Below are 14,990 nucleotides of genomic sequence, written 5' to 3'. Positions count from 1 at the left end.
ATATATTCTAAATCAAGAACACTTGCACCATGAAAGCTGCTTTAACCAAGGTTTACATCCAAACCATCTTTGTGAATTCACAGAAGTGTTTCATGAACTATCTTGTCAGATTTTCACTGACGAATTTGCTCTGAGCCAATTCGATGCACAGGATTTTGGTAGCTTTAGTTGGTGAAAATCGCGACTTGTTTCATGAAATAATCTCATGATCCAAGATATTATTTTTACTACAATTCAACATAAATTCATGGCTTGTGGTTAACATGCAGGAAATATTAATGCACACATATGCTCATCAAGGTGATTTAAAAACTCAAATAAGTAGATCATTTTCTAAGCAGAATCATATATCTATACATTCTAAATTAATTTCTCTGCATTTTCTGTCTACATTCAACCCTATAGAATACATGGTGATTGTGAGGCTTCATATATTACAACTCTTTACTATCCTAATAAACTCTGCATATAGCATTGACAGCATTTTATCACATAGATAGGATTTTACAGGAATGAGAGAATATTAAAAAAAGGTTGAGCAAAGTGACTTTCATCTTTCTTCTTAAATTTGAATTTGTTGGTAAGCCTAATGTCACAAGTATTTCAAATATGCTGTTTTGCTGCTCATCTTCAACTGTTCATTTGGTAACAATCTCACTGTGATAGTATATTTTCTCTTGCGGGATTGATACCGCCCAACAGTAGAATTTCCCCTAAATAAAAACAAGTTTTCCCTTGTGACATAAATAAATGGAGAATTACTAGATCTGCAAGGAGATGCAAATAGATTACTGGTCACATAAAGCATTTTTAGGCACTTGAATTAGCTATTTTTCAACAGATTAAAGTAGTCCTTGCAACAAAGACAAATCATTGAAACAAAACGCAAGGTTCATCTGTTACATATATGTACATTGTAAAACAAAATTCAAGGACAGCCAGTCTAAATATTTCAAGCTTTCATAATGGAAATGGAAATTGTGAGAGCAACACCACATCTACACACTAAACTTATAATTCCCCCACATGTGGTAGTATTATGATTGGGTGCTAACAGTGATAAGGTGTTCGTGTGCAAGGGTCTATGAAGTGTTTACAAAGCATATACTTTCCAAGGATTAATCAAGTATGGGGCAATACCAAACACAAGGTGCTTGTTGTGTCAAATAAACACAAATACGCCTACCAATGAGTGTGAAAATAAATATTGGGTGTCATTTATTATAAAACCAATACTTTTACTACTCTAAACTGAAACATACATCACTTGACATTTGTGCTATGAAAATGCATCATTTATCCTTTAAAAGACAAGTCTCTGTGCTGTTATAAATCTTCATGCTTCATCACTATAAGAAATTCAAAGCAACTATGTGATTGACATGAGAATACAGTTTATCATAAAAATAGACAAGATTTCTCAGAATCAATAGCTTACAAAAATTAGTTGAATTGACACAAATGTTAAGATTATGGAGCTCTCACATACATCAACGCCTTTTATAAAGATAAAGACCTTCATTGAGACTGTAAAAGTAATTGTGAAAATGATTGCTGACCAGTTACATAATGAAATTAGCAATTTAGATGAATGCTATTACATATGACTATGAATTATATCCAGAATTCAAAAACACATGACAATACCCTAGCCTGATTAGGAAAACATTTTTTTTTCTTACAAGACTATTTGGTGTTAACATGAAATCGATACCCTTTAATGATCTACATGTGATGATCTACATCACAGGGGCATGAATATTGTTCATTGTTCCATACCAGGATGAGAATACATTGTAAACTGTGTGATGTGACACAAGGCTTGTTAGAATACAATATATTTACATGTGACAAAAGTTGAATTGATGTTGCAGGGGCAGATTCCGCCAAATTAGACAAAATACTTTGGATGGACCCACCACTGTGAATAAACAATATGGCCCTTGAATTGGTATTATTTCCAACCCGGCTCGATCCACCACTATATTGATGTGCACGTTCTCATTAAAAATTAGTGAAACTTGTGACACTTGCTCAGACACCAGGACATATACTACAGACCTTATGATAGTATATACCACGCATCAAATATCTGTTATAACACAGAGATAAGTGAAGATAGAAATGATTTTGTTGTGAACAGTTGGCCTTCATTTTGCACAACTATACCTAGCTTAGAATGAACAAGCTCTTAAGACATCCAATACTCTTAAATTGCATGATCCTCCCATGTTTAAGTAGATATATATAATCCTAAAAATAAGTGAGAATGAAATATCCTGTACACACCAAACACTAATCCTACCTTGTGATCTGAAAATGAAATAGCAGAGGCAGAAATCTCTATACCATCTGCACTCACCTACAGTGATAACCACCACTTTGCCATTCCTTGCTTCAACTTAATTGAGATACAATCAATTAGTACACATAGAATAATAGAATGGAATACATGAATACAAACAACAAATAAACATTCTCAGAGGATGCTATAGCTTTGTCCATAGAAGTGCCATTTTAAATTTCATGTGAAGTGTAACAGTCATATACATGAATCCTCTATTGAAACATAGCAACCCATTTGTTTTCATCATCTATTTTTTGGTGCTTTATATTGTTTTTTCATGGCTTATGCCACCTTCCCTTTATTCTTATTTTAAATTTCTTTAATACTTTAAGTGTATAGAAGAGAGATGATTACGTTAAAATAAATACCTTTTCAATATACAATGACAAGGATGATCATGATTAAAGTCGTGGTTGTGGTGGGGACAATAATGATGACAACAAGGATGAGGATGATGATTTAGGTGAGGCGCGATAGCTCAGTCGGTAGAGCAGGGGTTTCGGATTCCCGTGACCCGTGTTCGATTCCCAAGTGGTGCGCTAGTGCCCTTTGGTAAGGCATTTATCCTCATTACCAGGTCCCTCTGAGAGGACCTTAAGCTGTTGGTCCCCTGGTTGCTTGCTCACAGGCATTCGTGCTTTCTTAGCAGTCAGGTAAAAAAACCTCGGTGTGATATAACTTTACGAGATCTTGTTCATTCATCCAGAGTATCATCACTTTATATTACATTTCATAATTGTTACATTCCCCTTCCCTCCCCAGTGCTAAAATCATATCTCCCCTAATTCACATTCCCTACCACAATAGTGCACTGGGTCAATCCATGGACAAAACTAAAGATCCTCTTCACAATACATCAACATACAAATAAGACAAGTACTAGCTTTGAATATAAAACAAACAAATGTAAATAATGGTACATATATGTCAATCATAGTACAGAGGACAGTGGACGGTATAATACATTTATTTTCTTGACCAGTTATTCCCTCTTCTTTCTTTCCTACATCAATATGAAAGACAAGTTAGCAAAAGCTTCTTACACAAGACAACACAAGACTTGATTTAGACACGGATGAACTTGTTATTTGAAATTTTGAATATAAATAGTAAAGATACAAACATGTACTACTAAACAAAGAAAAAAGGTAGATCTTTAACATTTAAACTACTCTGTGATGATAAAGTGAATAAGTACTATGAATGCCACAATATATCATTGAAAATGCAAGAGAACATTCTTTGTGGTGCATTTTAGAATACCCCTCTCAGAATTACTTCTTGTCTTATAAAATATAAAATCAATTTAAACTCTACGAAATCAATGAAATAGCTACACCCATTAAGTATTATCATAAGCCCAATACATGCATGCATTATGCAAATTGAAAAGTTTTGACATACAACCGCATTTCATCTCATTTAATTAGATTTTTAAACATGAATTTGAATACTTGTATGTGCTGGCCTCTTATGAATTATAAATGGTATATATTTCATGTGCCTTTTCCTGTTAATGAATAAATATTAACAAGGGGCAGTGGACATTTTGGAAACCCTGCAATAGAAAATTTGTCAGAGTTCTATTTTAAGCTGCAATCTATGTAATTTTGACCTATTAAATGTATGTCAGGCATTCACAACTGTAACAAATCTAAATGGAGAAAACAAGGTAGATTAAAGATACACCATAACCACAGAAAATTTATCCTAGAACGCACCTACTCCCTACACTTGTTGCAATCATCTTCGCACACAAGATTACACATCAAATGGACAGTGTAATGGTGTCTTTAAATAGGCGATAAAAAAGAATCATTTGTATAATCTCCTATGTACACATGTTGATTGAAAATATCAGATGATCACTCTATTCAATTATCCAAGTACACATTTTTCCCTTTAAGTAATTTGGCAGATGGAGAAGATTAACGGGTGAAATTTGACGGGAAAAAAAATCAGTATGAAATAGGTAAACCATCTGTTCATCACTAAAAATGAGTTTATTCTGTATTTAAGTACTCTCCAATTCAAGGTTCCTCCTAATTTTTACCCAAAAATGTTTTTATTGCATCTTTAACATTAATTTCACTATGAACAGACATCAGGATCTCTCCACAATGGATTTAATGATGATGTCCTAGCTTCACACTCATACTCACTACCTTTCAATTTCTAAAGCAGGGCATGTGAACTTACATGAAAGGCCTATTCAGATATATAGCACAACAAACCCTCCAAACGATGTTAATGAATGCTCAATATGTACACCAACTCTCTAAAGAGATTTTTCTTTAAATTAGTTATGCACAAAACCTTCTTGCAAACTTTCTATACAACTGGCTAATCCACACATTTTTGCAGAGTAGATATTAAATCTCCTGCCCTAGCAATTTTCTCTTTCTTTCTCCGATACTATATTGACCTTGTACAAAAAATAGGCTTAGGTCTGTTGTGTCTCTGTTGGACAGAGAGTCTGAACGGAGTCTAAACAAGCCTGTAGTGAGTTTATCCATTTCATTCCTGTTTTAATAAACCAAACTCTAAAGACAGCATAACATATAATTGGTCCAGTTTTTTTTTATATATATATACTCTTAAATCCCGGAATGATAATGGTTGAATTTCATTGGAATATTCTATGAAATCTCTAAATCTCTAAGTACATATACAAGTAAATGTGAAAAAAAAACTCTATTAAAACAATCTCCCACTCTTCCCAATATAATATCAGATTTCTCTATTTACAAAAGAATACACTAAATTTCCTAAGATTTCAAGAAGAAAAAAAATCAAAATTTTATACACACTTTGAAAATCAATTATGTTCAAATTAAACAAAAAAAGGGTATTTGTTGAAATAAGAGAGGAAAAATATGGACGATTGGTCTATCAAAACAGTACTGTAAATCTATCTTCCAATAATCCTTCCTTCTATCAACTTGTCAATAGTACGTTGCAATCATGAAAATATATTCTCTATTACACATCAGATGACTAGGCCATGATGAAAATACGGGACACACTTAACGGCTCATTCCAGTCATTGTCAATAAAGGGAATATATCGTTAGATACAGTCTTCAATTTGCCTCGAGTCATTTTTATCAAAAGTATAATGATTGCATGTAAAGGAGTCATAGCAGTTAATACCAGGGCCCCAAAGCACAGTATTGATATTTAATGATTAACTGCAGTGATCACTCTTAACACTCAAACAAACAAATTGTACGATCGATCACTAAGCTTTGTGTTACAGGGCCTGGGCCCGTCACACACAGCTTAGTGATGAAAAGTAAATATGAAAGAACACTTCTGATTGGTTCCTGGTCAGTATTTCAGCCAAATACGGGTGTAAAACTGATCTTGATGGGTCGGTCCATTTAGCGATTGATCGCTGATCTTTGTGATACGGAGCCCAGATTGGAGAAAATCATAATTTTTTCTAAAAGAATTCTCTCACTACATTTCTAATGATTAAAAGCTTGTGGACACAAATGTAGATGTGTGCAGTCTGTACATCAATAGCTATACAGATTGTGCAAAGTAAACCGTGCTTTATATCCCCTCTCAGATGTAAAAGCCTGTGAAGACTAATGGAAGTGAATACCAAAATCCGAAAAAAGCTCATATTTATCTACAATATCATACAAGTTTCAATGAAATATTTTGATTTTAAAAAAAATATGATCTATGATCAAATCTAAAATGTGGGTATTCATTTAAACTCGGAATAAACAAGGTAATTTTATATGAGGGAAAGAAAATTCATTTTTCCCCATGAGGTAAATTTTTTTCTGGTGGGAGTCAATGAATACGATAAATTGTAAAGTTTGATATATATATATTGATTAATTTCCCTTCTTTATTTTTATGTACAATGCAAAACCTGGTAGAAAATGCTGAAATTGTCATTGAATGGTGACCAAATCTTGTGGGAGTTCTCATTTCAAACTGTACAGCTTTTCACACATGAGAAGAGCATTGTTTGAAAGATAGAAGGATTTGCAACTAGAATACGACCGGTGACCATTTCTTCATAAAACTCTTATGATCATCTGTATAGGCATCACTAGAGAAGAGAGAACATTCATTAGAACATTTTGACAGGTATTTCAAGTGTTAAATAATTAGGGGTAGACTGGAGATCCAATTTTTACATGGCTCTTGTAATCATCTATGCAGTTACTGATCAATAAGATGATATAAATTGGTAACAAATGCGATTGTGAATCGATAGATAATTCGTCTGGTGATCCTTCTTTAAAATAACATTTTGATTAATCTATTCAGCTAGTGACCAATGAGATGATATGAACATCTGCCATGCAGAACTGTGAATCGTCAACAGTGATGTGATTGGTGACAGACTGGTGACTCGCGATAATGCACGACTCTTACAACCTTCTATATAGCTAGTACACATGAGACAAGAGGACATTCTGCCAAGGAGAGTGGTAGATTGGTAACCGTTTCATCTGTGAAGTGACTGAAAGTGACATAGACTGGTGACCCCATTTTCACATGGCTCCTAGATTTCTGTACAGCTATTGACACATGAGAAGGGATGAAGACACAAGGTAGAAAGGTGTAAGATCACATGGCCCCGATGCCTCCGTTGTAAGCATAGTCGGCTTTGTTGTGCATAATCAGCCTGTTGTCAACGAAGTAGAAGCTGTCGGACTTGGTCTCAAATGGATTCTCTACCATTTCATGAACTGCATCAGAGAGAGAGAGAGAGGAGGGGGGGCGAGATAAAGTAAGATGAAAAATAAAGAAAACAATTAAATTTCAAAATGACACATATGCACAGGTAATATACAAAGGCAAAGAAAATATACAGACACAGGAAAAAGAGAGAAAGAGAGAAGAAAGAGTAATAAGGATGGAAGAAAGAAAGAGAGAAGAAAAAGTAATAAGGATGGAGAGAAATTTGATTTATTTATTTATTAGAACATATTTAATCAGGTACAAAAGATCAATATAAAACTGTTTTTCATCAATGACCTGATGAAAACAAAAAGTATAACATAAATCATCACATCATACATGAAAATAAAGTAAAAATCTAAATCAAAGATAACAATACTTAGTAACATAAATAAACAAACATTGTTACTTAAATGATAATATTAATCAAACTAAAATATTTTAAATTATTAAAAGGGAACAGTGACTAATTTTAATACTACTAATTGTATAATTCATTCGCTGATAAAAACAATGAACAATGAAATAATTCTGGCACTATAGAAAATCTAGTGAAAAAAAAATGGCAATTAGTTATAAATGTATGTCTAATTATAAGATATCAAAGGGTTAGGATCATTACAAATAAAAGCAATGTAACATCAATATTAAAAAGGAATAGGGGAATTGTATGTTACAACAAATGAAATATAAGTAAGGGTTTATGGACAAAATCATTGGATTACTAATACTATCTGAAAAGATTTAAAATTATAGGAACATCTGTATTAAACATGGTTAATTTGTATTAACCATGATTAGAAAATAAGGTGAAAAATAAAGATAAAGATCATGAGAAAGGGAGAAACAAGATGAGGAAATGATCATATATAGCATGATCAAAAGAAAGAAAGAGGAAAACAGATATTAGAATTTAAAAATATGGAAAGAGAGAGAGGGAATAAAGCATAGAAGGAATGGAGGAGAAAGTTGTTGGAATAAAGAGAGATAATGAAATGACCAATAAAAAAAAAATCATGTTTGTTTTCATGTTATATCACTTCACATCACTTTCAGTGCTTCATAATTTTGCTCAAATAACATATGCCTATTCCAATTCACGCTCAAAATAAAGTATTGATTTGAAAATGTGATATACATGCTTTACATGACTCAACAAACGGCCTATTACAAATGTCATTTTCATTTCTCCAATATCTTAAAAATCAATTTCAGTCAAATCGAACATCCATTACAATGATAACAAGAACAGGGATGTAAAGAGCAAATGGGAAATAAAAATACCCAACCTTCATCAAATGGATATTTTCAAGGTTAATACAAATGGGCAAGGCCAAATCATACTGGAGCCTCCATGTTCATATAATGATACCCCAGAGATGCCTTTAAGGCAGCTGACTCACAACATTCATGAGTCATTGCTACATTTACTAAGAATCATTCTGAATGCAGGAGGGGGGGTCATTATTATTTCAAAATGAGCTTTTCACTGCTGAAGGACAATGGCAATCGGTAGGTAAAAAATTATTCCAAATTGAAAGTAGCCTATTTGTATCACTATATCTAATTCATATCATTGATAGGTATTCTCATTTATGAACACGGATTAAATCCAAATTTCTATGAAATGCTAGGATTTCATCTCCCTCCTTCAATATTCTGACATAATATTTATTCATAATTTATTTAAAGATATTATAATTCATCTTATCCCCATATCATATTCTCCTTCCCATTCTCTTGTAAAATTTTGTTACTGGATATCACTGAGAAATTATCAGGATTAAAGATTAATATAACCTTAATGAATTGATGCTTCGTACAAGTGAAGTCCAAGAAAACCATGATTTAACTTGATCCATGCTATGAGAATATTTATAAATACAAAAATGAAATGCAAGCATTGCAAAGCCTCATCAGTTTGGATTCTGAAATCACTTGTCCCCCTTTCCCTACTCTTCTTATAAGTACAGTTATGTTGAGATTATTTTTCCAACATTACAAGCAGAGCTTAATCTACTGAAGATACTCCAATTTCAATAGGCACACTAGACAACATGGGCAGATTAGATAGGGTGGCAGACTGGGTAATACAATGTTGGCAATGTTTCTGTGACCTAGTTCCAATATATTCTATTTCTAGTCGGTCTGGCCTGTCAAGCATGTCACTGTCAATGCATGCATGCATCGCTCCAAGCACTTTGTAGTTTGGTACAGAAAAGAGACCATCAAATCCATGGTTTCTCCAGCTTCTACAGATATTCAGCAGCTTATCATTGGGACTATTGCACAAGTCAAACCATACAACTCTGCTATTTTAACAATAATATCAATTGTATGGTTTGGGAAAAAATGGAGAATGAGTTTAAATTGCCTTTCTTTCACATTACTGTATTTATTACAAACCCTTGTGAAAGCAATCGCCAAAATTTAAACAATTGATGTTTTATTACATCTCATCTTAATCTTTGGTAAAGGATCAATACTAGTTTGACTTTCAATTTTTTTTTAATACTTATTATCCTCTGTCACCATTGTTTCTATTTTCCATTAAAAATGAAATTTTTTAACACTATCTCAGAAATTTGGTGATGGTTCATCAGAAAGCTACATACAACTATCATTTATCCTGAAATGGACAGGACTAACCAAAACTTTAAAAAAAGAGCTTTAAGGAGGAATTTTTTTTTGTAAAATCTTAAATTCAAGCCAAAACTAAAATATTCAGCTGAATTCACAGAATCTTAATGTACAACAAATTATCAAAATGGAAATAAAAATAAGGAAAGATATCCTCCATACTCACCTTCATCTGTAGATAATTGAGGGAACTCATATATATGTTCACAGGTATTCTTGCTATCTGGGATAATGAAGCCAAAGTTAAAGTCAAAGCTCTTGAGCAATCTATCTCTGAAGTAATGTCTCTCAATCATCCGGAAGTTACTGATTGGTTTATCACCTACCACAAACTCTACCCTGTATCCAAGAATGAGAGATGCAAACAAATAGTGATTGATTAGTGGTTTGTCTAATTAACACCAGCTAAGAAAGCATATTATTTGTCATATAATATTTTGCCTGCAGAATCTGATTTTGCAGGAAAATGGAGACACCTGTTCTTAATAGATGTTCTCCGAATTCTTTCATTTGATTGTTATTGATGCTGGTTTTTATGGATATCACTAAATTGTCTAGAGCAATCCAACAATCATATTGATCAATCACTCAAACAGTTATAAAAAGATAATGTAACCCTTTAAGTTAGCTAGTATAAAAACAGAAAAATCAAAGAATTAGATCAAAGAAAGTTCAAGAACAATTGGACAAACAATATGAACGTTATGAACATTTGAATGTCAAAATCACTATTGCTCTACTGATCCTCCCATCTGCAATGTGACCAGGATTTGTGATGTCACATAAGTACATCTCTCCCCCATGTTCACTGAAAATATACCCCAAAACATCTATTTTTGCTCATTCTTATGATAGTGCAAACTTTTTTTAAAAATCACACCCCTATAACATGGCCTCCCATGAATAAAACCCACCTGATTTAGGAATAGACTTGATAAAAGTCACAATTTAAGTAAAGTATGTACAAAAGCAATTGGGAGTTTTACAACTGTGACCTGACACATGTTCGTCGCATTGCCAATGGGAGGATGTCCACATCATAAGTGATGTCATATGCTCACAACCCTCTTATTATTTTCATTATTTGCTTTTCTCAAGCTTTCATTTTTTTAATTTGATTTGACTGTTATTATACCAGCTAACTAGTTTCCAGGGCTTCATTCTCCTTTAAGCATTGTCAAGGGCACAGACAATAACATCAGAGAACTGATCCCAAAATAAAAATAAATTTATTGCCCTTGGAATTCCCTTCCACTCGTAAGAATCACCTACAAGCAATGACAATGATAGCTAATGTGCATTGTGGTGAAACCAACTTACGTTGCACCAATCGTCTTCAGCTTGAGAAACTGTGGTGTGAACTGATAGCGTACAAATCGTCCAGCATTGGGATCAACATCCTCTGGTTCTGGTTCTACATCATCATCATTCTCTGCAATCACAAGAAAAAGTTAGATTTACATTAAATTCACCTGAATGAAAATAAGTGAAATCTAATTATCGGATTAAATGCAATCATGGTCTCATCGTGTATTTCTCTCATGTGTTGTCTTTGCTTATTTACTTTTCAACTAAAAATGAATATTTTTGGGGACATGATTCTAATTAATTATCACCACTACCAAAACTCAAAAGAGACAGATATATATCCAAACCCCCAAACACATGTATTGTTTGAGGATTTGGATATATCTGTCTCTTTTGAGTTTTGGTAGAGAGGGGCAGGATTACACAAACAATAAAACATATTTCCATTTATGTATAAATGTGAGATTGTTTCATAACATGCCTGTACGCTAATCTTCACTGCTGATGGTGATGGCGTCAGACAACTGGCTTACGTTCACTTCTTTCGTGTGAACAATGTGCTAGTTGATTGGCTTCTACCTCTTAAAGTAGCAGATTCAATGCGGGGAACAATGGTTAATACAAGGAATCCAACCCTTGTTTGTACAATCAAGTTTCTTTTCACTAGTCACTCCTTTTCTAATAGATATGCACATCAAATCATATGCAGGGCCTTGTCTAAAGGCTTTCAATGGTCAAGCTGCCATGTAATTGCTGATATTATGTATTGTAATTTGAATTGTATCAGTATTTTACACTTAGAAAGGTCAGGGGCGCTGAACCAACTAACAAACTTCTTTTGATGGGCTATACAAATCAGTGTTAATTTCATCTGTTCGGCTAATTTAATGATTTGCAAATATTTTTCCCCATCCATTTGGCTAATTTAATGATTTACAAATATTTTTCTCCATATAAAAAAAAAGAAATAAAGAATCATAGTGCATATTAATCTTATCGCAAAAACAATTTTGTCTAAAATCTTCATGAAATTGAAAACCTATTTCCCTTGCTCTTACTCCAATCCTAGAATAATACTAGAAATCGAGGAATTTGTTTAATGGAACACTTACTGATCAAATTTATAAAGATCATCACATCAGCAATCTTTCTTATGCAAACTGTTTCTCTATTTGAAATCAATGTTACATGCGGAATTGTAGGTCAGCCCAATAAAACTTCCTGGATTACATCATTACCTCCAATAAACGTCACACACGACCCATTTCAAATAAATAAAGATGTCATTAAACAGGCAATATCACTTTGCTCCTCTGCCTCCATATGCAATAAACATGTTACATCTTCAATTCTTCACCACTTAAAAACCCTTTCTCATGAATGCATAGACGGTGGGCCATTATTTTTCCATGCCACATAAGACGGTTTCTTTGGAAATTTTCCCCCTTTTGACAATTCCTTAGTTTATTTCAATCTTTCTCTTCTTGTTTATCAATCAGTTAACTTTACCCCCAATAACCCTCAAATCATCGATCAAATGCCTATTGTTTCTATCCCCCCCCCCTTGACTTTCTTCAGCTTTCATGAAATCCTCCTCACTTTTCTCATACCCCTCCCTTTTTCACCTCAATCAAGTTACCCATTCTTTTATTTTCTACTTTCCATCCACTTTCTCCTTCTTTTCTCATCCCCGTCATCCTCCTACTCCTCAATCTTCTTCCTTCTCATTCCTTCACCCTTTTTTATCAATTTCTTCCTCCTTTCCTCCTTCTTACTCTTCAAGAAACTCCCCCATTCTCCTTCTCCTAGACCTCATCTTCTTCTCCCTAACCCTCTCTCCTCCTCCTCCTATACAGACAGTGCTCATTTCCCTTCAGACCCAGACAAGTTAGATTAATTAAATTCCCTCTAATTGATGACCCTTATTATGGTATCCATAATTAGTTATCCCATTTCAGTGTTTTAATCAGGAAGGTCTCAAGAGACTCAGATGGCTATTTTCAGTGGAAACACAGTTAATTACTTCTACATAAATTGTTTGTTCCAGTTAAGTTATTTGAGACCTGCTTCTCATCCTCCATCAATCATCGGTGGCTTTTCATTTGAAAACAACATTCTTATAAAAATTGTATACGAACCTGATGGTGGTGGCTTGGCAATCTCAAATAGAATAGTCCCTGTTTCCATATCTCTGATCTTGAACCGAGTGAAATCTATACTGAAAATATTGGCATCTGGATCACACAGGTAATCTGCATGGAGAGAGAGGGGTAAGAAAGAGAGGAGGAATAGAGAAGGGGGAGGGTAAATTTATAAAAACAGAGAGAATGAAATAATGATTTAATTTAAAGGGAACATATGAATAAATGATTATATTAAAAGACTTAAATTTTTGGAGCTGAAAAAAAGCGATAAAAGGTAGACTTTACCATATTAGAAGAATGCAGAACCCTATTGGTGCCTTAATCACCAAATTGTAGATCTTGATAGATGTAACTGACCACTAGGTCATAAAGCACTTGTCATCCCTGTTTGAGCTGAATGATTGCAATTTATGATTGAATTGGCAGGTATTGATTTTACATACTGTGAGAAAACGTTACTATCTGCCTTTAAGATGTGATCATGTTACTATCAACAGGACACCTTCGACAGCTGCATATGTTCACCAAGTCTTCTTATCGTGTTAAAACAGGCATTATTCTTTTTTTAGAAATTAAGTAAAAAAAATCACATTAGAACATTTTGAGCATAAAAGACTGGCTAGTTTGCTACCCAATACTGTATAACTTTCATTGCATGATATATTATCACATCCTTCTACTTTGACTTTTACATATTATTATCTCACTTATTCCACCATACAGGTACATCTTACGTGGAGGAAATTTAAAAACTCCGCCATATATCATGTCATCATCTATTGCCAAAGCAATGCCAAGAAAAATCACTACAAGTGTTGATATTTCCGATTCTACACTACTTGATAGAGAAATGTAATATCATCCGTGCAACATCAAATAGAATTTGCAATTCATGACTACGAAGTAATCCATAATGGCTTCTCCAATCGAAATTTGAAGGAATGCTATTTTTAAGTTTGTAATCCACACTTAAGCCAGGTGTGTAATGTAGTATACATGATTGGAATATATTGAAGAAATACAACTCTTATTTTGTAGTATACATGCAACCGCAGAATAGCACATTGATTTCTGGATGAAAGAAGGCCAAAGAGATACATATACTGCACAATGTGTAACCAAGATTGAAAAATAATCAACTCCTTGAAGTATGGAATAATATACAATTAATGCACATTTATGAGTGTGTTATGACGATGCAGCACACTCGAGGGTATTTACAATTATGCGAAAGCAAGAGGCGCTTGCGCCGAGTGCTTTTGCATAATATTGTGAATGCCCGAGAGTTGCTCGCATCGTCACTAACATCACGAATCTTAAAATGTGCATTAATTGTTTTATAAAACGGGTCGGCAAAATGACTTTTTCATGGAAATCTTGTTCAAATCCCTCCAACTTGTGTACGATCGCACAGACCATGGAGTGGTAGGTCCATGCACAGACGAAGAGATCACAAGACTGTCAATTATGACATCACAGGCGTATCTACTATGCGCGCCTAAGTAAGCGCATCAAAATCCTAGCCAGCCTCTTTTACTGAACGCGTATCAGTTTTTACGCGCTACTAGTGGAACTAATGCTGCACAAAAATTGCACGGTGTTGCACAAAAAATGCACAGTGCTGCACGAAAAATGCACGACTGGAAGGTTGCGCATAATTAAAGCATGAACACGTGACTTGAATACGCACTCACAATTGGCTACATCCTTGAACCCGTTTTATAAATGCATTTATTGTATAAATCATATTCAACAATTCAAATTTGAATAAAGGGACTTACTTATATAAGGTGGCATATTTTTGTGTTCATTCTATCACTTGAAATTAACAAGCTACATAAC

At 33.8% G+C, this 14,990-nt stretch overlaps 1 protein-coding gene across 1 annotated transcript; it reads right to left on the bottom strand.

Annotated features, from left to right (window-relative positions):
• Positions 1 to 228: 228 nt before the first annotated feature.
• On the bottom strand, positions 229 to 13,285 carry LOC121408978 (protein unc-119 homolog B-like). The gene is made up of 4 exons (XM_041600734.1): positions 13,143 to 13,285; positions 11,017 to 11,128; positions 9,863 to 10,035; positions 229 to 7,064 (listed from the first exon to the last, which is right to left on the bottom strand). The coding sequence occupies exons 1-4, from the start codon at positions 13,189 to 13,191 to the stop codon at positions 6,943 to 6,945; spliced, it is 456 nt and encodes a 151-aa protein (XP_041456668.1). The 5' UTR covers positions 13,192 to 13,285; the 3' UTR covers positions 229 to 6,942.
• Between the last annotated feature and the right edge of the window lie 1,705 nt (positions 13,286 to 14,990).

Source organism: Lytechinus variegatus, chromosome 2, assembly GCF_018143015.1.
Source record: "Lytechinus variegatus isolate NC3 chromosome 2, Lvar_3.0, whole genome shotgun sequence".
NCBI classification, from domain to species: domain Eukaryota; kingdom Metazoa; phylum Echinodermata; class Echinoidea; order Temnopleuroida; family Toxopneustidae; genus Lytechinus; species Lytechinus variegatus.
This window is presented reverse-complemented; position numbering and strand designations above follow the sequence as displayed.